The sequence below is a fragment of the Phoxinus phoxinus genome, assembly GCF_949152265.1.
Source record: "Phoxinus phoxinus genome assembly, chromosome: 4".
Lineage (NCBI taxonomy): Eukaryota > Metazoa > Chordata > Actinopteri > Cypriniformes > Leuciscidae > Phoxinus > Phoxinus phoxinus.
Window position 1 is genome coordinate 4,355,999 of NC_136879.1, and position 24,014 is coordinate 4,380,012.

The 24,014-nt window shown below is 45.0% G+C and overlaps 3 protein-coding genes across 8 annotated transcripts in view; 2 read left to right on the plus strand and 1 right to left on the minus strand.

Annotated features, from left to right (window-relative positions):
• schip1 (schwannomin interacting protein 1) overlaps positions 1-17,198 on the plus strand; it is a 60,791-nt gene extending 43,593 nt beyond the window's left edge. For 2 of the 4 annotated variants that reach the window (XR_013797069.1, XR_013797070.1), the window contains 5 exons: positions 1,505-1,702; positions 10,432-10,555; positions 12,522-12,615; positions 16,003-16,669; positions 16,875-17,198. Coding sequence is in view for 2 of the 4 variants with exons in the window: in XM_079608856.1 (XP_079464982.1) it covers positions 1,505-1,702; positions 10,432-10,555; positions 12,522-12,615; positions 16,003-16,054 (468 nt within the window). In the remaining 2 variants the exon portion in view is untranslated. Of the gene's footprint in view, positions 1-1,504; positions 1,703-10,431; positions 10,556-12,521; positions 12,616-16,002 lie in introns of all 4 variants that reach the window. The other 2 variants (XM_079608856.1, XM_079608857.1) reach the window with 1 other exon arrangement.
• A 129-nt stretch (positions 17,199-17,327) lies between these two features.
• Positions 17,328-22,365, plus strand: il12a (interleukin 12a). 2 transcript variants are annotated; one of them, XM_079608858.1, is made up of 7 exons: positions 17,328-17,757; positions 19,266-19,393; positions 20,498-20,614; positions 20,775-20,816; positions 20,910-21,029; positions 21,428-21,463; positions 22,226-22,365. In XM_079608858.1, the coding sequence occupies exons 2-7, from the start codon at positions 19,385-19,387 to the stop codon at positions 22,355-22,357; spliced, it is 456 nt and encodes a 151-aa protein (XP_079464984.1). In that variant the 5' UTR covers positions 17,328-17,757; positions 19,266-19,384; the 3' UTR covers positions 22,358-22,365. The 2 variants fall into 2 exon arrangements, with proteins under 2 accessions (XP_079464984.1, XP_079464985.1); XM_079608859.1 differs by lacking the exon at positions 17,328-17,757 and adding an exon at positions 17,818-18,125.
• A 112-nt stretch (positions 22,366-22,477) lies between these two features.
• Positions 22,478-24,014, minus strand: part of LOC306996406 (NACHT, LRR and PYD domains-containing protein 1a allele 5) — a 51,178-nt gene continuing 49,641 nt past the window's right edge. For both annotated transcript variants that reach the window (XM_079608851.1, XM_079608850.1), the window contains exon 15: positions 22,478-23,443. In XM_079608851.1, coding sequence (XP_079464977.1) covers positions 23,424-23,443 — 20 coding nt within the window. In that variant the 3' untranslated portion in view covers positions 22,478-23,423. The remainder of the gene's footprint in view (positions 23,444-24,014) is intronic.

Below are 24,014 nucleotides of genomic sequence, written 5' to 3' on the forward strand. Positions count from 1 at the left end.
ATTGCATAGTATGAAAACGGCCCTTGTTAAAGTCCTAAATGACATTTTAATGGCTACTGACTCGGGAGATTCTGTTATTTTAGTTATGTTAGATCTGTCCTCAGCCTTCGACACCGTCGATCATGAAATTCTCATATCTCGGTTGGAGTCCTATGTGGGACTTGGAGGAACGGTCTTAAAGTGGTTCAAATCTTTTTTAACCAACAGAACTTTTTCAGTTAAAATAGGAAACTCTAATTCATCATCGCGCAAGCTAACCTGTGGTGTACCGCAGGGGTCTGTTCTTGCACCTACTCTTTTCTCTCTTTATCTGCTTCCCTTGGGATCTATCTTTAGGAAACACAACGTTTCTTTTCATTGCTACGCTGATGATATGCAAATCTATCTGCCTCTGACCTCTGATAATGAGCATGCTCTTAGTTGTTTATCCACATGTAAAATCGACGTAAAATCATGGCTCTCAAAACATTTCCTTTTTTTAAATTCAGATAAAACGGAAGCCATTGTTTTTAGCCCCTCCGAAACCAGTAGACAAAACTCACAAAATGTAGAAATCTCAAACCTGAGTACCTCATCCCAAGTGCGTAATCTAGGTGTGATGATTGATAATAGTCTGAAATTTGACAGGCAAATTGCCTCTGTAGTGGGCTCTAGCTTCTTCTATTTACGCTCTCTCTCCAAAATTAAATCTTTTCTCTCTAACGCCTCTTTAGAGGTTGCTGTCCATGCCTTCATAACATCGAGGCTGGACTATTGCAACTCTCTATATTATGGTGTTGCTAAGACTCAAATTTCACGCCTACAAGTCGTTCAAAGCGCAGCAGCGAGATTTCTGAAGGGATGTAAAAAGTTTGAGCATGTTACACCCCTTCTGAGATCCCTACATTGGTCACCGGTTCAGTATAGAATTGAATACAAAATTCTATTGCTGGTCTACAAATCACTAAACAATCTTGCACCATTATACCTGTCGGACCTACTTCACTTATATACCCCCAAGCGAGGGCTGAGATCGGTAAACAAATTCCTTCTTCAGATTCCCAGAACCCGCTTGAAAAATAGGGGAAATAGAGCGTTTGAAGTAGCGGAACAAACTCCCAATCCAAATTAAAATGGCCTCCTCCTTATCTGAGTTTAAATCTGCTCTGAAAACTCATCTGGTTTATTCAGCTTTTAATATGTAATTGGATGTTGTACTCACTGATCCTAAGTGATCATTGTTTGTTTTAATGTATATTTTATTGCAATTTTTGTACAGCACTTTGGTCGATTGTCAGCCGGTAGTAAATGTGCTCTATAAATAAACATAACTTGAACTTGAAGTAAACACACACACACACACACACACACACACACATTCATGTTCATATTTCAACACAACTTTAGTTTGTTATGCTGTTAATATACTGTTGTATGACATTAGGAAGAGTTAAGTCACTCTTGACTAGTTTGTGCTGCGGTTGGCCCGATGAACAAGTGTCTGATCATTATCTTCTGTCCTCAGAGCAAGCAGAGCTCGTCCTACTCGGACAGAGACACCGCGGAGGACGACTGCGAGTCTCTGGAGGACATGGACTTCCTGAGCCGGCAGAAGAAGCTGCAGGCCGAGGCCAAGCTGGCGCTCGCGATGGCCAAGCCCATGGCCAAGATGCAGGTGCAGGTGGAGAAGCAGAACCGCAAGAAGTCCCCGGTGGCAGACCTGGTACGTGCGCTCTCGGGTCACGAGACTCGTGCGGTGTGCAGACAGGAACTCCAGCGGTGTGTGTGTGTGTGTGAGAGCTGGAAAACAGAAAGTGTCAATGATTATGAAAGACTTCTGTCATTTCTCCAACTTTTTCTCAGTCAGCACAACAGTTATTTATCAAGACTAACCCTTGTGAAAAACAAGTATGCTTAGATGAACGTGACCACTGCGTGTACTTCAAATCTTAAGAAGTATATTTTATAGCTTTAATAAGATTTATAGGTATATTTTTAAACACACTTGCAGATAATATAGTATTAATGAAATAAAAGGTCACTTCAAGAGATCAGGACTGTTTCTTCAGGATACCTGAACGCTTAGTACACTTCAAAATCGACACTGTAATTTAAAATGTAAAGTTTTACTTTAATGTACATTATGTTTTAATAATCTTGTGTTGTGCTTTAAAGAAGTGCACTTATTTTGATACTGACTAACATACTTAATTATAATTTAACTGTAGTGTGCTATTTTATATTTAAGTAATTCATGTGCTAAATTTCACTTTCATCATTGCACATGTGCAATTGCAAATATTGAATTGCATGATATAAAAGTTTCAGTACTAATGACATTGAAGTATATTTTAGTTTATCATAAATGCTTGTCAGTACATTCATCACTTTAAGCATATTTCAAAGACAGTAGAAGTAATTATGAAATTACAGATAAAGAGGATTGTAAGTCCTACTTCAAGCCTTTGAAAGGTCAGGCTCAAATGAAGTATGCTAAAACATCCTAAAGTGTTCTTCTTTTGCACAAGGGAAACCATAAACCCAACATTATTTCAATCTTGACAGTAAATGTGAAATTCATGTCATTTGAAGAAATTCTGCGAGCACGACTGGGTCATGATTATAAGTATGTACAGTATAGAGTACAGTGCAGTATATTAATAACTCGTGGCAATTCCCTGTCGTCATCCCTGTGCGATCGCATTGACATGTTTCGGGGCTTCTGGGTAGTCCGCGGTGTCGGGTGGTTATCGTGACACGCTTTAGGTGGTCTGGTTTTAAATCAGCAATGGTGACACTACAGTGACGTCTCGACGCGTCACTGTCCGAGAACGCCTACGCGACACCAGAGACTGCCGAGAGTCTGTCACCTCTGAGCTGAAACTGTGACACACACACACACACGAGCAGGAAGCAGCTGGCACACACTTCCTCTTGCCGAGCTCGAGCGTCTTCAGTCGAGGGGTTCTCTCCTCTCACACACACACACACACACACACACACACACACACACACACTGCACATGTTCAGTAGTAAGAACAGAACTGACCTCTGGCTGTGTAAATTCCTTGGAAACACTCTTGAAGCGAGGCTTGTGATGCTGTTTCTCCTCAGCGGTCAGTCAGAGGGGCAGCCCATGATTAGATCATCTCACACTCACACTGGCTTCATCATGTCCTCCATGCAGCCGGGCATCACACACCTGCTACAGTGAGCCAGCGACATGACTCTGTCGTGTGTGTGTAACACCTCTGGATCACTGGGCCGACCCGTCCGCATCTGTCTGTGTGCACATCTGTCTGTGTGCACATCTGTCTGTGTGCACATCTGTCTGTGTGTGCATCTGTCTGTGTGCATCTGTCTGTGTGCACATCTGTCTGTGTGCACATCTGTCTGTGTGCATCTGTCTGTGTGCACATCTGTCTGTGTGCATCTGTCTGTGTGCACATCTGTCTGTGTGCACATCTGTCTGTGTGCATCTGTCTGTGTGCATCTGTCTGTGTGCACATATGTCTGTGTGCACATCTGTCTGTGTGCACATCTGTCTGTGTGTGCATCTGTCTGTGTGCACATCTGTCTGTGTGCACATATGTCTGTGTGCACATCTGTCTGTGTGCACATATGTCTGTGTGTGCATCTGTCTGTGTGCACATCTGTCTGTGTGTGCATCTGTCTGTGTGCATCTGTCTGTGTGCACATCTGTCTGTGTGCACATCTGTCTGTGTGCACATCTGTCTGTGTGTGCATCTGTCTGTGTGCGCATCTGTCTGTGTGCATCTGTCTGTGTGCATCTGTCTGTGTGCACATATGTCTGTGTGCATCTGTCTGTGTGCACATCTGTCTGTGTGCACATCTGTCTGTGTGCATCTGTCTGTGTGCACATCTGTCTGTGTGCATCTGTCTGTGTGCACATCTGTCTGTGTGCATCTGTCTGTGTGCACATCTGTCTGTGTGCACATCTGTCTGTGTGCACATATGTCTGTGTGCATCTGTCTGTGTGCACATCTGTCTGTGTGCATCTGTCTGTGTGCACATCTGTCTGTGTGCACATCTGTCTGTGTGCACATCTGTCTGTGTGCATCTGTCTGTGTGCACATCTGTCTGTGTGCATCTGTCTGTGTGCACATCTGTCTGTGTGCATCTGTCTGTGTGCACATCTGTCTGTGTGCATCTGTCTGTGTGCACATCTGTCTGTGTGCATCTGTCTGTGTGCATCTGTCTGTGTGCACATCTGTCTGTGTGCACATCTGTCTGTGTGCACATCTGTCTGTGTGCACATCTGTCTGTGTGCATCTGTCTGTGTGCACATCTGTCTGTGTGCACATCTGTCTGTGTGCATCTGTCTGTGTGCACATCTGTCTGTGTGCATCTGTCTGTGTGCATCTGTCTGTGTGCACATCTGTCTGTGTGCATCTGTCTGTGTGCATCTGTCTGTGTGCATCTGTCTGTGTGCACATCTGTCTGTGTGCATCTGTCTGTGTGCACATCTGTCTGTGTGCATCTGTCTGTGTGCACATCTGTCTGTGTGCACATCTGTCTGTGTGCACATCTGTCTGTGTGCATCTGTCTGTGTGCACATCTGTCTGTGTGCACATCTGTCTGTGTGCATCTGTCTGTGTGCACATCTGTCTGTGTGCATCTGTCTGTGTGCACATCTGTCTGTGTGCATCTGTCTGTGTGCACATCTGTCTGTGTGCACATCTGTCTGTGTGCACATCTGTCTGTGTGCACATCTGTCTGCCACATGCTGCCTCTGCATCCTTCCAGTGGTTATACATGAGAATGTAACTCATGGATGGACGTCTTCTCATGCTGATTTTTGTTATGCTGTGAACTATAACACCAGACGCTTCATATGGAAGCTTGTTTCTGCCACAGAATACAAAATAAAAAAGGCAATTGACCGTTCGCAAAAGCCACGCCCCTTAGTTATTGTTACTACGCCCGTCAAACAATTGAGAACCATAGCCATGGCTGGGTTGAGATCCATACGTGATTGGTTTTGGAGTAATGCACCAGACATATCCTCCAGTGCACGACAGAAATATAGACAGAATAGCGCACGGGAGCACATGCACAAAACAGTTTTGTAAAATTATATATTAATCATTTTTATTTGATCATATATCATTTTACAAAACTGTTTTGCGCATGTGCTCCCGCGCGCGCTATTTCAGTCACAACACTGCAATCAGAGGACGCGCTGAACCATCAACTCTCGATGCGTTCTCTTCATTCATAACTCAAACTACTGATAAGGATATATTTGTGTGAATAGTTGTGCAACTGCGCAAACTTTGTTTTGAAGTTTAATTTTTGAGTTCCTGAGGAATTTGTGACTGTGTACCTGTTCAACCACATCAAAGTTTCGTAATTAGTAAGTCCGTGCTTTTTCTCTTTTTTCCTCTTGTTTGCTGACTGATGAGGGGCCGCAGTGCCGTAGTGAAACGGTGTTTGTACATGTAGCCTATTTTTTTAATAATAGTTGCAAGCAATCATAAAATACAGCAAGTTTTAAGCCCGTGCAGACCTCACTGCCATAGGCGCATCATTGCACTATCTTGCTGAAATCGGAATGTTTGACGGAGGTCCTTCTCCTTAGTTACAGTTGCTGAGCTAGGATTGGACGAGAACCGTTAGAGGGCGGGGTTTTGCGAACGGTCAATTGCAACTTTTCGTCTCACAATTCTGACTTTTTTTCTCCCAAATGCATGATATAAAGTCAGAATTGTGTGTTATAAAGTCAGAATTGTGTGTTATAAAGTCAGAATTGCATGAAATAAAGTCGCAATTGCGAGATATAAAGTCAGTCTTTTTTTTTCTTTAGAATTGGACTTTATATCTCACAATTCTGAGAAATAAAGTCCGAATTGCGAGATGTAAACTTGCAATTGACCCTTCACAGGGAGCTTGATTGACAGGTGATCTGACCAATCATAATCCGCCGAATCCGCCATTTTGTCTGAAATGACTTGTGGAGAGAAATGGCGCAGACTCTGAGCAAAGATGACACTTTCCAGCTGTGTGTTTGTGCTCGCTATCTGGCGGCTTCATGTTCCTAAACTAAAGTATACGCTGGAGTGAAGACAGCGGAGGAACCACGCCATCACACACACCTCCACTGAAGCTTTTCAGATGTACATTTATCCCAACACACTGGACCAATCGATGAAATAAACACAATAAAGATTCAGTTCATTGTACTGGAAAAAACTGAAAGTGTCCTGAAGGCTCATGAAGCACTTTTGGCTTTCCTAAGTCAAGTCACATTTATTTCTCTAGCGCTTTATACAATACAGAGTGTTGCTTCACAGTAATAAACAGGAGAATAACTGTATTAATGTTGCCAAATTCATCAGTTATGAAAGATATTACATTTCAGCGATAAGCAGCTCTACAGAAGACAATAGGGTCTGGATGGATGGATGGACGGACGGACGGGTGGACGGATACAGTGATGGATGGATGGATGGATGGATGGATGGATGGATGGATGGATGGACGGATGGATGGACGGACGGACGGATACAGTGATGGATGGATGGATGGATGGATAGGGATGGATGGATGGATGAATGGATGGATGGACGGATGGATGGATGGATGGACGGACGGACGGGTGGACGGATACAGTGATGGATGGATGGATGGACGGATGGACGGACGGATACAGTGATGGATGGATGGATGGATGGATGGACGGACGGACGGACGGGTGGACGGATACAGTGATGGATGGATGGATGGATGGATGGATGGATGGACAGACGGACAGATACAGTGATGGATGGATGGATGGATGGATGGACGGACGGACGGACGGACGGACAGATACAGTGATGGATGGATGGATGGATGGATGGATGGATGGACGGACGGACAGATACAGTGATGGATGGATGGATGGACGGACGGACGGATACAGTGATGGATGGATGGATGGATGGATGGACGGACGGACAGATACAGTGATGGATGGATGGATGGATGGATGGATGGATGGATGGATGGATGGACGGACGGACGGACGGACAGATACAGTGATGGATGGATGGATGGATGGATGGATGGATGGACGGACGGACGGACGGACAGATACAGTGATGGATGGATGGATGGACGGACGGACGGATACAGTGATGGATGGATGGATGGATGGATGGATGGATGGATGGATGGATGGATGGACGGACGGACGTACGGACAGATACAGTGATGGATGGATGGATGGATGGATGAACGGACGGACGGACGGACAGATACAGTGATGGATGGATGGATGGATGGACGGACGGACGGACAGATACAGTGATGGATGGATGGATGGACGGACAGACAGATACAGTGATGGATGGATGGATGGATGGACGGACGGACGGACAGATACAGTGATGGATGGACGGATGGATGGACGGACGGACGGACAGATACAGTGATGGATGGATGGATGGATGGATGAACGGACGGACGGACGGACAGATACAGTGATGGATGGATGGATGGATGGACGGACGGACGGACAGATACAGTGATGGATGGATGGATGGACGGACAGACAGATACAGTGATGGATGGATGGATGGATGGACGGACGGACGGACAGATACTGTGATGGATGGATGGATGGATGGACGGACGGACGGACAGATACAGTGATGGATGAACGGACGGACGGACAGACAGATACAGTGATGGATGGATGGATGGATGGACGGACGGACGGACAGATACAGTGATGGATGGACGGATAGACGGACGGACGGATACAGTGATGGATGGATGGATGGATGGATGGATGGATGGATGGATGGATGGATGGATGGATGGACGGACGGACGGATGGATGGACGGACGGGTGGACGGATACAGGGATGGATGGATGGATGGATGGACGGACGGACGGACAGATACAGTGATGGATGGGTGGATGGATGGACGGATGGATGGATGGATGGATGGATGGATGGATGGATGGATGGATGGACGGACGGATGGACGGGTGGACGGATACAGTGATGGATGGATGGATGGACGGACGGACGGACGGACAGATACAGTGATGGATGGATGGATGGATGGATGGATGGATGGATGGACGGACGGACAGATACAGTGATGGATGGATGGATGGACGGACGGACGGATACAGTGATGGATGGATGGATGGATGGATGGATGGATGGATGGATGGATGGATGGATGGACGGACGGACAGATACAGTGATGGATGGATGGATGGATGGACGGACGGACGGACGGACAGATACAGTGATGGATGGATGGATGGATGGATGGACGGACGGACGGACGGACAGATATAGTGATGGATGGATGGATGGACGGACGGACGGATACAGTGATGGATGGATGGATGGATGGATGGATGGATGGATGGACGGACGGACGGACGTACGGACAGATACAGTGATGGATGGATGGATGGATGGATGAACGGACGGACGGACAGATACAGTGATGGATGGATGGATGGATGGACGGACGGACGGACAGATACAGTGATGGATGGATGGATGGACGGACAGACAGATACAGTGATGGATGGATGGATGGATGGATGAACGGACGGACGGACGGACAGATACAGTGATGGATGGATGGATGGATGGATGGATTGATGGATGGACGGACGGACAGATACAGTGATGGATGGATGGATGGACGGACGGACGGATACAGTGATGGATGGATGGATGGATGGATGGATGGATGGATGGATGGATGGATGGATGGATGGACGGACGGACAGATACAGTGATGGATGGATGGATGGATGGACGGACGGACGGACGGACAGATACAGTGATGGATGGATGGATGGATGGATGGACGGACGGACGGACGGACAGATATAGTGATGGATGGATGGATGGACGGACGGACGGATACAGTGATGGATGGATGGATGGATGGATGGATGGATGGATGGACGGACGGACGGACGGGTGGACGGATACAGTGATGGATGGATGGATGGATGGACGGACGGACAGATACAGTGATGGATGGATGGATGGATGGACGGACGGATGGACGGGTGGACGGATACAGTGATGGATGGATGGATGGATGGATGGATGGATGGATGGATGGATTGATGGATGGATTGATAGACGGACGGACGGATACAGTGATGGATGGATGGATGGATGGATGGATGGACGGATACAGTGATGGATGGATGGATGGATGGATGGATGGATGGATGGATGGATGGATGGACGGACGGACGGACAGATACAGTGATGGATGGATGGATGGATGGACGGATGGATGGATGGATAGATGGATTTTCTGAAGCCGATCTTGCATCGCTCCACAGATATCAGTGTTTTTTAGCGGAACAGAGTTCAGTTTCTTCAGTTCACACTGCGGTCAAGCCCTCTCTCTCTTCACACACTGCCTCGTGCTTTATCTCCAGGTGTCTGGATCACTGCAGGATTAGTGAAGGTCCTAAACTTAATCTGGGGAGGAATTGGCTGATGTTACATACATCTTTGAACAGTCCAGCTCTTTATTATCTCACGCAGGTTTAATGGGGAAAAACATTTTTAGCAGGAAAAAGCACAAGCAAGTGAAGTAATGAAGTGAAAGTAAAAGTGTCAGTCTGAAGCGAGTCCTCGTGGGAACTTTCAGATGGTGTTTTACCTGGAGCTGCTGCAGAATTACCATGTGTGACACTAGTATTCGTAATGTAAAAAACCTGCTTTAGTTTCTGTGAAGATGTTTCTTCAGTGTCCATCATGTCCTTCACACACGCTGATCAGGGATTCTCTGGAACCAGTGGAGTCATCATGATGCTAATGTGAAGAACTGACCGCTCTTATCTCTTCAGCAGGGGTCATCGGTCCAGCCCAACATCCCTCACATCATTCATATCCACATCCCACGGGGAACGTTCACAGAACTTTAGCTAACGCTCAGAGTTATGAAGAACAAACCAGTTATTCCAGTGTAGAATGTTCATTCAAAGTTTTCTGGTCTTTAATAATGTTCTCAAAACGTTAACACAAATACATGTTTCATACTGTACATTTTAGACGACATGGAAAGTTGTTTTCTGAAACATTTCAGTTGTACGTTCGTGTAACGTTTTGAAAAAATGTTACTACTTGTTTCGGAATGTTCAGAGAACATATAGTTTGAATAATGATAAATGGAATGGAATGTTCAAATAACCGACAAAAAACATTTTACTACTTGTTTTTGAACGTTCAGAAAACATTCAAAAGTAACATTCCATATTTTTTTAATAATGATTAAATGGAATGTTCATATAACTGACAAAAAATACATTTTTAAATATTTTCACGTTTTGAATATTCTGAAATAATGTTTTCACAACTTATTGGGAATGTTTGTTGGTTGGGTCCTTGTATTCACTGTGTGTGTGTGTGTGTGTGTGTGTGTGTGTGTGTGTGTGTGTGTTTCCAGCTTCCGCACATGCCACACATCAGTGAATGTCTGATGAAGAGGAGTTTGAAGCCCACAGATCTCAGAGACATGACACTTGGACAGCTGCAGGTCATCGTCAACGACCTGCACTCACAGATCGAGGGTAATACACACACACACACACACACACACACACACACACACACTGACGGGTGGTTGTTGTGCAGGTCTGAACGAGGAGCTGGTGCGACACACACAGACAGACACACACACACACACACACACACACACACACACACTGACGGGTGGTTGTTGTGCAGGTCTGAACGAGGAGCTGGTGCGACACACACAGACACACACACACACACACACACACACACACACTGACGGGTGGTTGTTGTGCAGGTCTGAACGAGGAGCTGGTGCGGGACACACAGACACACAGACACACACACACACACACACAGACACACACACACACACACTGACGGGTGGTTGTTGTGCAGGTCTGAACGAGGAGCTGGTGCGGGACACACACACACACACACACACACACACACTGACGGGTGGTTGTTGTGCAGGTCTGAACGAGGAGCTGGTGCGGGACACAGACACACACACACACACACACACACACACACACACTGACGGGTGGTTGTTGTGCAGGTCTGAACGAGGAGCTGGTGCGGGACACACACACACACACACACACACTGACGGGTGGTTGTTGTGCAGGTCTGAACGAGGAGCTGGTGCGGCACACACACACACACACACACACACACACACACTGACGGGTGGTTGTTGTGCAGGTCTGAACGAGGAGCTGGTGTGACACACACAGACACACACACACACACACACACACACACACACACTGACGGGTGGTTGTTGTGCAGGTCTGAACGAGGAGCTGGTGCGGGACACAGACACACACACACACACACACACACACACTCACACACACACTGACGGGTGGTTGTTGTGCAGGTCTGAACGAGGAGCTGGTGCGGGACACACACACACACACACACACACACACACTGACGGGTGGTTGTTGTGCAGGTCTGAACGAGGAGCTGGTGTGACACACACAGACACACACACACACACACACACACACACTGACGGGTGGTTGTTGTGCAGGTCTGAACGAGGAGCTGGTGCGGGACACAGACACACACACACACACACACACACACACACACTCACACACACACTGACGGGTGCTTGTTGTGCAGGTCTGAACGAGGAGCTGGTGCGGGACACACACACACTCACACACACACACACTGACGGGTGGTTGTTGTGCAGGTCTGAACGAGGAGCTGGTGCGGGACACACACACACTCACACACACACACACTGACGGGTGGTTGTTGTGCAGGTCTGAACGAGGAGCTGGTGCGGGACACACACACACACACACACACACACACTCACACACACACACTGACGGGTGGTTGTTGTGCAGGTCTGAACGAGGAGCTGGTGCGACACACACACACACACACACACACACACACACACACTGACGGGTGGTTGTTGTGCAGGTCTGAACGAGGAGCTGGTGCGGGACACACACACACACACACACACACACACACACACACACACACACACACACACACACACACTGACGGGTGGTTGTTGTGCAGGTCTGAACGAGGAGCTGGTGCGGGACACACACACACACACACACACACACACTCACACACACACACACTGACGGGTGGTTGTTGTGCAGGTCTGAACGAGGAGCTGGTGCGGGACACACACACACACACACACACACACACACACTCACACACACACACACTGACGGGTGGTTGTTGTGCAGGTCTGAACGAGGAGCTGGTGCGGGACACACACACACACACACACACACACACACACACACACTGACGGGTGGTTGTTGTGCAGGTCTGAACGAGGAGCTGGTGTGACACACACAGACACACACACACACACACACACACACACTGACGGGTGGTTGTTGTGCAGGTCTGAACGAGGAGCTGGTGCGACACACACAGACACAGACACACACACACACACACACACACACACACACTCACACACACACACACACACACACACACACACACTGACGGGTGGTTGTTGTGCAGGTCTGAACGAGGAGCTGGTGCAGCTGCTGCTGGTGCGGGACGAGCTTCAGATGGAGCAGGATGCCATGTTAGTGGACATCGAGGACTTCACAAGGTGACCAGCTCATGCTTTACTCATCCAATCAACATCACGTCAGGAAGTCCTCCAGGCCCTGTTCACAGTGTCGGCCCAGATCCGGCCCACATCTGGGCTGTGTGGAATCCATGAGTAATGATGTGGGCCGGATCTGGGCCGAACTATGTTGCTGAGATATTGGTATAATAATAATTAATAATAATTCGTTACATTTATATAGCGCTTTATCTGAGACCTCAAAGCGCTTTACATAGAAGGGGGGAATCTCCTCAACCACCACCAATGTGCAGCATCACCTGGATGATGTGACGGCAGCCATATTGCGCCAGAACGCTCACCACACACCAGCTTACTGGTGGAGAGGAGACAGTGATGAAGCCAATCAGTGTATATATGGGGATGATTAGGAGGCCATGGTGGACAGAGGCCAAGGGGCAAATTTGGCCAGGATGCCGGGGTTACAGCCCTACTCTTTTTCGAAGGACATCCTGGGATTTTTAATGTACTATGTAGTTTTATTTATAATTAATATTTAATGTAGTATGTACTATGTTGGTATTGAGATGTGTTTTGGTCGATCAGATCACAAGTGAACAACATTAAATACAGGTGTAAACGATTGCTTTCGTAATGCAAACACTCATGTGCTCAAATGTGTTCAAACAGCCACTAAAGACCGTCTACTCTCTGTCTACTGACCTCAGACAGTCAAGTCACCTTCATTTATATAGCGCTTTTAACAATATAGATTGTTTTGATCTGGATACGGCCTGGATACGGCAGGCTGCGGGAAAACCTTGGGATAAACAGAGACACTAAAATTAGCGTAGATGCGATTCTTCTTATGATGTAACGAGTACATCAGGATTTATGGGAAGTGTTCCCAGTTCCGGCTGACCTAATCTATGCAGCCTAACATTTAATTATATAAGTCTATAATGTGTTATGTGTATGCTAGGCCGAAGAGATGTGTTTTTAGTCTAGCTTTGAACTGACAGAGTGTGTCTGCTTCCCGGACAATGGTAGGAAGACTGTTCCAGAGTTTTGGTGCTAAATAGGAAAAGGATCTACCGCCAGCAGTCGATTTTGATATTTTAGGTATTATTAACTGGCCGGAGTTTTGAGATCGCAGTAGACGTGAAGGACTATAATGCGTTAAGAGCTCGCTCAAGTACTGCGGCGCTAAACCATTTAATGCTTTGTAAGTGATCAGCAATATTTTAAAATGTATACGATGTTTAATAGGCAGCCAATGCAGTGTTGACAGAACGGGGCTAATATGGTCATACTTCCTGGTTCTGGTAAGAACTCGAGCTGCTGCGTTTTGGACCAGCTGTAGTTTGTTTATTAAGCGTGCAGGGCAACCACCCAGTAGAGCATTACAATAATCTAGCCTTGAGGTCATAAACGCATGAACTAATTGTTCCGCATTTGTCATTGAGAGCATATGACGTAATTTAGATATATTTTTAAGATGGAAGAAAGCGGTTTTACAGATACTAGACACGTGACTTTCAAATGAAAGATTGGTATCAAAGAGCACACCCAGGTTCCTAACCGACGACGAAGACTTAACAGAGCAGCCATCAAGTGTTAGACAGTACTCTAGGTTATTACGTGTGGAAGTTTTATGTCCAATAATAAGAATATATATATTATTTTTTTTCAGAAATAAGTAGTAGGAAATTACTAGTCATCCATTTTTTATATCAGCTATGCATTCCGTTAATTTTGTGAATTGGTAGGTTTCGTTAGGTTTTTAAGAAATATACAGCTGAGTATCGTCGGCATAACAGTGAAAGCTGATTCCATGTTTCCTAATGATATCTCCTAATGGTAGCATATACAGAGTGAACAGCAGCTGTCCTAGTACTGAGCCTTGTGGTACGCCATACTGAACTTGTGATTGATAAGACATCTCTTCATTTACTGCTACAAACTGATAACGGTCAGATAAGTATGATTTAAACCATGCTAGTGCAATTCCACTAATGCCAACATAATGTTCGAGTCTATTTAAAAGGATGTTGTGGTCAATGGTGTCAAATGCAGCACTAAGATCAAGTAATACTAATAGAGAGATACAACCACGATCGGATGATAAGAGCAAATCATTTGTGACTCTAACGAGAGCGGTCTCGGTACTATGGTACGGTCTAAATCCGGACTGAAAATCCTCGCAGATATCATTTCTTTCAAGAAAGGAACACAGTTGTGAGGATACTGCTTTTTCTAATATCTTTGACAGAAATGGCAGATTAGAGATCGGCCTGTAATTTACTAATTCTGTAGGATCAAGTTCGTTTTTTTAACAAGCGGTTTAATCATAGCTAGCTTAAAGGTTTTTGTTACGCATCCGAATGACAAAGACTAATTAATGATATTAAGAAGAGGATCTATGACATCTGGAAGCATCTCTTTCAGCAGCTAACATGCATGTTGTCGATTTAGATGATTTAACAAATTTTAGATGAGTTTAGAATTTTCATTAATTTAGCGACTGTTTAAAAATAAATACCTAGGGTTTTGTTTATTTTCTTAAACAAACTAAAGCTGATGTTCTACGTCAGGGGTGCCCAATCCTGCTCCTGGCGATCGACTGTCCTGCACAGTTCATCTCCAGCCCTAATCAAACACACCTGGGGCAACCAATTAAGGTCTTCAGAGCACGGCAGGATCACTTGAAAATGAAAGGCAGGTGTGTTTGATTAGGGCTGGAGATGAACTGTGCAGGAAAGTCGATCGCCAGGAGCAGGATTGGGCACCCCTGATCTACGTGTTTTTCCGTTGTCACCGTCATGTTCATGTGTAAATTACATGAGCCCATAGACCCTTCCCTTGATGAAATCAGGACAGAAGTGGACAAAAGAGAAGGATTAAAACGGGAACGTGTCTCCCTCGTCTACTTGTGATCCGATCCACCAAAACTCCTCTTAACACCAGTGCCTGTGAACAGAGCCTGAGATCTGACTGAAACTGCAACAAGTGCACTTTATATTCTTGGAAAAGTGATTGTGTAAAAGTTTCAGTAGTGAAGGACGATTTCTGCTTACACGTTATTTCAGTCGGTACTATTGCATGCCCACAAGACTGTGTGTTTACTGTTCAACTTCATGTCGTTCTGGGAGATTCCCACATGTGCTGCTCGAGAGTTTGAGGTGTGGTTGGGTTGGAGGTTAGAGATGGGAATGCTTATAGTTTGTGGTAAAGTTAACTGTGTACATACACATTGATCATTTAATGCAAGTACTTCAAATGTGAATATACTTGCCACATATCCACATATACTTCAGAATATACAGTTTGTACAGGATAAAAACCATTGAACCTATGGAGAATCCCCACAAAACATGAAAACTCAATGTGTGTGTGTGTGTGTGTGTGTGTGTGTGTGTGTGTCCACAGGCACGCTCAGAGCCAGCAGAAACACCTGGCAGAGAAGACGCCATCTAAATGAAGACCATCCACACCATCAGATCACACACCTTTCCTTTGCTTCTGTGGTTCATCATAACACACACACACACACACACACACACACACACGTTCCTCACAAGACCCAGAGACCCGAGCGGGACGTCCCACACACACCAGCGCTCGGCTTCCGCTCACTCATACAGTCTCTTACCGTTGCCACTAAATTATAACCGTCAAAGCATACAATGGTGTAAAAGCGCCTTGTGAGAAATTGAAGTTTTTAAAAAGAAAAAGAGAGAAGACGCTTCTGAAGCAGCCGCCATGTAACCGTGGAGACGCTTCTGAAGCAGCCGCCATGTAACCGTGGAGACGCTTCTGAAGCAGCCGCCATGTAACCGTGGAGACGCTTCTGAAGCAGCCGCCATGTAACCGTGGAGACGCTTCTGAAGCAGCCGCCATGTAACCGTGGAGACGCTTCTGAAGCAGCCGCCATGTAACCGTGGAGACGCTTCTGAAGCAGCCGCCATGTAACCGTGGAGACGCTTCTGAAGCAGCCGCCATGTAACCGTGGAGACGCTTCTGAAGCAGCCGCCATGTAACCGTGGAGACGCTTCTGAAGCAGCCGCCATGTAACCGTGGAGACGCTTCTGAAGCAGCCGCCATGTAACCGTGGAGACGCTTCTGAAGCAGCCGCCATGTAACCGTGGAGACGCTTCTGAAGCAGCCGCCATGTAACCGTGGAGACGCTTCTGAAGCAGCCGCCATGTAACCGTGGAGACGCTTCTGAAGCAGCCGCCATGTAACCGTGGAGACGCTTCTGAAGCAGCCGCCATGTAACTGTGGAGACGCTTCTGAAGCAGCCGCCATGTAACCGTGGAGACGCTTCTGAAGCAGCCGCCATGTAACCATGGAGACGCGTCGGCTGGACAGTGTGTAGAGAAGGCGTCTCTCTCTGGTGTGAAGAGGAACACACACCTGCCTTGTAGTCGACCTGTAGCTTTTGGTAACGTTCACTCCGATTGGTTTTCAACATTTCGTGAATGTTGATTCTGACACGAGTCATTTGAATAATAATAAGTGTGTTAATATCATTTTCATTCTATTGTATTCAGATTCTTTATTTGAGGGAGATGCTTATGTACAGATATGTATAAAATAAGAAAAATAAAACTTGGTTTCATAGACTGTGGCGTGCTGGTCGTCTTTATGATTTATGATTAATGCTTTGGAATAAAACTGATTAACTGGTAACACTTTACAATAACGTTCATTAGTTAACATTATTATTATGTATTAACTGACATGAACTAACAATGAGCAATACATTTGTTACAGTTTTTATTCATCTTTGTTAATGTTAGTTTACTTAAATCTTGACATGAACAATGAACAGCTGGATTGTAATAAAGTATTAGTAAATGTCGAACATTAACAAAGATGAATAAATGCTGTGTAAGTGCAGTTGATTACTAGTCCATGCTAACTAATGTAACTAATGTTAACTAATGAACTTTAACTTTAATGAACACGATTAAACACTGGCTTTCACATCACGCTTTGAGCCGCTCAGATATGATTTACTGTACATTTCTTTTCCTCCACAAACATGTGTCAGTGTCATCATTTCCAGAAACGTGAGGTCATTTCAGAAGCGGCGTTTCTCCACCTTATGAATTATGTGCCGTTTGGAAATGAATCTCGTTTGACATTGGAAATTTGTCAACTCCCACAGATCAAGTAAATGTATGTATCATATTCTATTTGCGACCGCATATGACTGTTATTACACAGCAATAAATTCACCACCACAATACACGTGTGTGTGAAGAGTAAGAAGAGAAGACACAAGTCATTAAACCACATGATCACACACACACACACACAGAGCTGGACAGGTATTGATGAGGCGTAGTGGGATGTGTGGTCGTGACTTTTGAATGAAGTGAAAACAGGAGTGTGTAATGCTGATGTTTGATGAGGTCACTGTGATGATGCGTGCATGTGTGTGTATTCCAGTTTCAGCACAACAACAAACCAAAAGAAAAACTCTGTGTGTGTGTGTAGCAGAGGTTTTGATTGAGAGCATCAGTGAGGGATTCCCCTCATCATCTGTGAGTATAAAGCTCTCACACTCTTACTAGAACACACACTCTGACCTGACAACACACACCATGAAGATCTGTGAGTATAAAGCCATCACACTCTTACTAGAACACACACTCTGACCTGACGACACACACACAAGCACACACACACACACACACACACACCATGAAGATCTGTGAGTATAAAGCCATCACACTCTTACTAGAACACACACTCTGACCTGACAACACACACCATGAAGATCTGTGAGTATAAAGCCATCACACTCTTACTAGAACACACACTCTGACCTGACGACACACACACAAGCACACACACACACACACACACACACCATGAAGATCTGTGAGTATAAAGCCATCACACTCTTACTAGAACACACACTCTGACCTGACAACACACACCATGAAGATCTGTGAGTATAAAGCCATCACACTCTTACTAGAACACACACTCTGACCTGACAACACACACACACACACACCATGAAGATCTGTGAGTATAAAGCCATCACACTCTTACTAGAACACACACTCTGACCTGACAACACACACCATGAAGATCTGTGAGTATAAAGCCATCACACTCTTACTAGAACACACACTCTGACCTGACAACACACACCATGAAGATCTGTGAGTATAAAGCCATCACACTCTTACTAGAACACACACTCTGACCTGACAACACACACCATGAAGATCTGTGAGTATAAAGCTCTCACATTCTCACTAGAACACACACTCTGACCTGACGACACACACACAAGCACACACACACACACACACCATGAAGATCTGTGAGTATAAAGCTCTCAGATTCTCACTAGAACACACACTCTGACCTGACAACACACACAAGCACACACACACACACACACACACACATGCAGATCTGTGAGTATAAAGCCATCACACTCTTACTAGAACACACACTCTGACGACACACACACACACATGCATGCAGATGTGTGAGTATAAAGCCATCACACTCTCACTAAAACACACACTCTGACGACACACACACACATGCAGATCTGTGAGTAGCTCTGATAGATAAAGCCAGAACTGTTGAAGGTTCACATGGTTAGGGACATTAGTGACATTAGAGGACTCTGTGATTGACAGCTGTGTGTGTGTGTGCAGGCGCTGTGCTGTGTGTAGTCGTGGCTCTTGCGCTGGGTTCTCCGGTTCCTCTGAACACACACTCGTCGTGTCCGTGCTGCAGCGTGGCCAGATCTCTGCTGTCCAGCCTCACACACATCATGCAGAAGGTACGTCCCTCACGGCTGTGACAGCGAGCTCCATCTAACCTGTCCATTTATTTCAGTAACTCAACTTAAAAGGTGAAACTAATATATTATATAGACTCATTACATGCACAGTGAGATATTTCAAGCCTTTATTTGTCATAATTTTGATGATTATGGACCGCTTATGAAAACCTTTTCACAATATTATAATTTTGAAGTTGGGGTTTTCATAAGCTGTAAGCCATAATCATCACAATTATAACAAATAAATTTAAACAAATGGTATTTAAACAAATTTAAACAAATAACAAATGGTATTTATATGTAGATTACAATACATTATATCTTTTCATAAATAATTGTAACCAAAGTTAAAACACATTATAATATTTGCAGATTGTCATGTGTTCTAATGCATTATACTTTCTAAACGCATGTACAATGAATAGATAGAATAGACTTATCATGTATCATAACTGTGGTTAGTTATTCATAAGACTATACACTGCATTATAAGGGGATTTACAGCATTAAGAATACTTTATATGCATTATAAGGGCTTTGAGAAAATCTGTTGTGTTTATGAGCGGATCACTGAGCAGTTCTTTACGGGCCGAGAACGGTTCTTCAGCGTGGAGAAAAGCTTTCCAGAGTCTAGTGGGTGTCTGTGAATGTAAATGTAATAAATGTGTTGTGGTGAAGCTCAGGCTCCTCAACAGTAGAACTAGACCTCGGTCGTTCACACACCGGCGGGAACATGAACAGAGAGAGTCAGACAACATCACTTGAAGATCATCTCCTGAACTCTTCACATTAGCAGACTTCACACATCCCAGTTTCTGTTGAAAACGCTGATGTTTGTTTTGCTGTTTTCCCTCCAAAATGATGTCACTGAGAGGATGATGTCACTGAGAGCATGATGTCACTAGGAAACGTTTTTCTGTCGGCTTGTTCAAGGGATTTTACAGACACAGGATCGAGGACATGTAGAGGAATATATGCGAACATGAGTTATTTGAACTATTTTTGAACAGAGACCGTAATATCGTTCATGTTCACGACTGGTGTGTTACGATGTGAATGTGTCTGATCTTCTGCTGTGTTGTGTGTGTGTGTGGAGCGCAGGAGGGGAAGATGGAGCATCAGGATCTGTTTGCCGGGTTTAACTGCACTGATCTGGAGGCTCAGATGATTCCTCACACTCAGACCGGCTCTGCCTGTCAGCCCAACGCCCCGGATGAGGTGAGCATTTACACACACACACCCACCTGTGTGTGTGTGTGTGTGTGGTGTGTGTGTGTGTGTGCGTGTGGTGTGTGTGTGTGTGTGGTGTGTGTGCGTGTGTGTGTGTGCGCGTGTGTGTAAGTCATTAACTGAAGCTGATAACCGCTTCTGATTGCAGGTGATGTCCTGCTCCAGCCAGAGGAACTCCTCCTTCAGCGAGGTGAGTCTGCTGTGATGATATGTGTGTGTGTGTGTGTGTGTGTAATCCCCATCGGGTCGCTCCGGCTCTCTAACGCCGGTGTTTTCTTCTCAGGCGGAGTGTTTGAGGAACATCAGCAGTGATCTGCACTACTATCAGCGACTGCTGAACAACTACAAGACCACAGCGAGCGATCTGAGTCCGGTCATGACGGCCACCGCTGACCTCATGCATGTGAGAATCTCCAGCACACTAACACACGAACACTAACACACGGACACACGGACACTAACACACGGACACTAACACACGAACACACGGACACTAACACACGGACACTAACACACGGACACTAACACACGGACACTAACACACGGACACTGCCACAGTCAAGTCTGAACGTTAATACAACACAATAATGTGCACGATCAATGCCATATCACACCACTGCTCCAAACATGTATTGTGAAATAATGCGCTGTTTGAGGAACATTTGCTGAGTAAGCTAGTGTTCCAGTCCAAACACACCTGAGGGTTCAGTCAGTGTGTGTATCTCAGCGGTAACAGATGTGTGTGTGTGTGTGTGTGTGTGCTGCAGACTCTAATCAGACATAATTCTGCTTGTTTTGAAGTGCTTGAATGTGGACGGCGCCGGCGCTGACAGAAAGGTGAGTGTCTCGTGTCCTCGTAACTCACACTAGTGCACTCAGCGTTTTCACTGGACACAATTTGACCAATACCAGAGGGAAAAACGGCCATATAGATATTTTTAAAATGATCTCATAATTTGGCAGCAGGAATATTAGGCTGCTGTCACTTTAAGACCGAATGCACAGATCCGATACACAGGTACACATGCGTTTTCTTTCTCAACTGTTTATTGTCACTGAACACATAACTGTGTTAGCGTGAGTCCTCACCAGGACCGCCATTTTGACATCATTTTGTGTGTATTTGACTGTTTAAGCGCAATAAGCAGCGAACTCAACTCAACTCAACTCAGTGCTGAGAGGCTTTATGTGCCGCACTTTGAGGGAGTAAAAGTATGATTTATTATTATTATAAGTATAATGATGCACAATACACACAATCCCACGCTGAAAATCAAGCCCAGTAACAACATTGATCCGGAGCGAATGAAGCGAGTGAGTGAGTGGAGGCGGGTGTGTGTGTCACTCGCTGTCAGTATATCTATCCTGTGGACAATGAGTGTTGGAAGCGTTTCAGAGATTTATATTTCTGTATCGAAAAATCCATATTTTTGACAAACTACATTGCATTTAGTTTATTACATCAAATGCCTTTTTAAAAACCTACAATTGAAAAATGTGTTACACACGTGTGTGGTGGCGTGTAGCGGGTTGACTTGTACATATAATACATGCATGTGTGTTAACGAAGGCCTGTACACACTCTCTCTCTGCTGGCAGTGGTCGGTGTGGATCAGCGAGTCCTTCGATAACCGTGTGTTGCTGTGTAAAACACTGAAGGGCTTCCACGTGCGCGCCGTCACCATGAACCGCGCGCTCGCGTACATCGCCTCCGGAGACCACAGGAAGTGATGTCGTTCACTACAGCCTTCACATGACCGATCCGACCGGAATACTGCATGACACTCATATTCATAAGCTAGATGACATATTCATATCTCCATGCTCAATATTTAAGTTTTTTATTGAATTTGTTTTGAGAAATTATTTATTGACATTCATGTAATACATTATTTATTAACTATTTATTAAAATATTTGTGTAACAAAAAATGTCTTTTGTATGTTTGTGTGCATGATACCTAAACACAAGTAAAGTATTGAAGACATTGATTTTGTGTAAATGTTCAGATTAAAGACAAACTCAACAGCACAAAGGACTTCTGTAACTGAAGGATGCGGAGGATAAAAACTAGTTATTCAAGTCAAGAACACACAGAAAGCTGTATAGTTTCAGAGTCATAACTGTTTAAATGAACAACCGAACCACTGTTAGTGTTTTCATTGATGATTTATTCATCTAAAGAAAGCTCACCCAAGGCAAATGAAGCGATTCCCCTGAGAAAGAGTGACAGGTTTAACCAACAAGCATTTCATTCGACAGAGAAACCCAAGGAGCCTGTTTGATTTCACATGTTCAAGTGTGTGTTCTGCATGAATATCATGACATTACTGGTCATTATTGGTCCATGATATCTGCACCTGAGATCCAGACATCAGAAACTAACGCAGATGATCACAGCTCATAATTCAACACAGACAAACTCTGAGTTCTACGTACAATCCTTTGGAAGACACGTTCAAATATGTACAACATCTAAAAAAATATACAACTGTGAGAAATAAAGAGCTGCTTATAAAACCATTTAGAGATGCAGAGAGGTCAGGTTCACCAGAGCTCAGATCTCCGTCCCCATTGCTCCCCACCAGTGGTTCAGAGGACAGTAGGACACTCCTGACCGAGATCCACAGACCCAACGCTGGACCCAACGGCACCGAGATCCACAGACCCAACGCTGGACCCAACGGCACTGAGATCCACAGACCCAACGCTGGACCCAACGGCACTGAGATCCACAGACCCAACGCTGGACCCAACGGCACTGAGATCCACAGACCCAACGCTGGACCCAACGACATCAATGCTTCTGTAGCATCTCTGGAAAAACCATGAGACAGAGACACATTCACATTTAAACATTAGGAAACAAATACTTCACTGTAAACCCAGATAAGTTGGAAAAACACAAAAAATTGAGGTCATCAGTTAGATCAAAAAATGTTATGTTACGAAATGTAAAGTTTTAGTAAGCAGAGCTTGCATATTTTTATTTTGTACTCAGACATTTTTATTGATCAACTTGAAATATTCATGTAAGATAATTCATTCATTGAACTTAAAATGATCATGTAATCTCAACAAATATTTTTGTTGAGAAAACTTGGCAAACTTTAACTAGCTAATTCAGTAAATGCTGACTTGGGCAAAAAATGGGCTTGGGTTTCAGTTGACATCATCATGGCGACGAGTGGAGCATGAGCTTCGTTTAAAGCCATAGCTCGGCCAAAGATTATATTAAACCCATGATTTACTCGCCCTCAAGCCGTTCGAGATGCATATGTCAATCATTTTTCAGACGAACACATTTTCAGTTATTTTAGAAAATGTCTTCGATCTGTCAGTGGTTATAATGTCAAGTTATGGGGTCCACCTCCTTCAAGTCCCAAAC